General features: G+C 39.2%; 1 protein-coding gene across 2 annotated transcripts in view; it reads left to right on the forward strand.

The window, feature by feature from the left end:
- The window catches only part of gspt1l (G1 to S phase transition 1, like), a 10,673-nt gene extending 9,551 nt beyond the window's left edge, over positions 1–1,122 (forward strand). For both annotated transcript variants that reach the window (XM_058049935.1, XM_058049936.1), the window contains one exon: positions 491–1,122. In XM_058049935.1, coding sequence (XP_057905918.1) covers positions 491–543 — 53 coding nt within the window. In that variant the 3' untranslated portion in view covers positions 544–1,122. The remainder of the gene's footprint in view (positions 1–490) is intronic.
- Positions 1,123–1,757: the final 635 nt, after the last annotated feature.

Raw genomic sequence — 1,757 nt, forward strand, 5'->3', positions numbered from 1 at the left:
AAGGTTTAATATGACCAACCTCAATGTGACCGTGAAACGGCATCACACGGGAAACTCCCACAGGACAGCTAAAAGTCAATAGCTTTAACAGAAAAGAGCTGCACCCTATGCTGGATGCATGTTTTACATTACCTGAATGGTAAACAGAGAGCTTCCCACCTTTGGCTCTCCACCCACCAAACACAATATTTTCCAATCTGACCAGTGGGCCCGAATTTGACATGTTCGACACGGAATAGAAAACTATAGAAAAAAGACCTAACAATATTCGTATTTTATGGGCAAAACAATTACTCATGGTTTTTCACCATTGACTGATGTTACCGAGTGTACCCCCCGTGAAAAGTGGGGAGCTACTGTATTTACAGGCTGCAATCTCCTATTTACTCCTGTCTGCTTGTAACAGTCTGCATAATTCAACAGCTAAATGAAAAATGTATTTGAAAGCCAATCAACACAATGATCATGGTTTTTTTTTGGTGCTTCACAGGCAAAACCATTGCCATCGGTAAGGTTCTGAAGCTGGTCGCTGAACGGGACTGAAGATGCTGTTGCAGGAAAATCCCAGGTCAGACGGAAGGGGTGGAGCTCAGTCATAACCCGCTCAGTGTCATCAGCGGCAAAGGCACCTCCCTCTGACAGCCACCTTCCTCTGCCCAAGATCAGCTTGAGAAAAACAAACTTATACAATAAAGCAAAGTTTGTTTTAAGTAGATGAAATCCAAGATGAAGTCCACACAAGTCAGCTTTCTCATATTGAGAGCTCAGCTATGCCATTTCAGGGTTTGCCCGCCCTCCACCTTTCCCACCTCCCAAGTCTGGTCTATTCATGATGACTTTGATTTTTTTTTTTTCATGTATTTTCTTGCTTTATAAATGATCTTGACAAATGACAAAAAAATACCTGAACCGATGTGGACCACCATTTTTGCTTGGATGATGACATGATTTCAGAAATACATTGCAAAAAGAAATAGTTTGAAAAAATTCCACAAATTGAAACCAAAATGTTTATCATTGGTATACATGTCTCACTTTGCTTTTCGGTTTTTGCTTTCTCGTTGCGTTCTGGCTGTCTGCTTGAGCGTGTCTAAATGATATAAAGCAAACAACTATAACAATAAAATGTTTGGAAAAAATGCTCATCATTTTTAAGGGCAGCGTTTTTTTAAAGAAAAACAAAACCTTTTGGAGAGATATTTTTCTGGTAATCCTCACATCTTTCCGTAAAATTAATCCACTTAACAGGGTTTATAAGGGTTATACTTATATGGCTATAAGCATATATATATATATATATATATATATATATATATACACACACACACACACACACACACACACACACACACATTATGTACATATGTACAATATGACCTGGCTAGAAGTATATACATATAATATAATGACCTTTTGCAGCAAGTTGCACTGTTTGTCAACCATTCTTTTATATAGTTAAGGCTTTCAAGGGGACCTATTATGCTCTTTTTTTTACCCTTATATGAGTTGTGGACTACTATAGAGCAGCTACACACTAACCAGCACTAAAAACTTTCTAGATCTTTCAGAAACTGCACCTAAACCAACTCTATTTCCTTGGATTTGTGCTTCCCGACAACTGTTTTAATTTATTCCACCCACGACCCACCTGTGGGCATGCCCACTCTGCTACATAACTACATAACTACTGCAAACATCCATCCATCCATCCATTTTCCTCCGCTTATCCGGGTCGCGGGGGCAGCTGTCTTAGTAGG

Source organism: Doryrhamphus excisus, chromosome 15 (assembly GCF_030265055.1).
Source record: "Doryrhamphus excisus isolate RoL2022-K1 chromosome 15, RoL_Dexc_1.0, whole genome shotgun sequence".
Lineage (NCBI taxonomy): Eukaryota > Metazoa > Chordata > Actinopteri > Syngnathiformes > Syngnathidae > Doryrhamphus > Doryrhamphus excisus.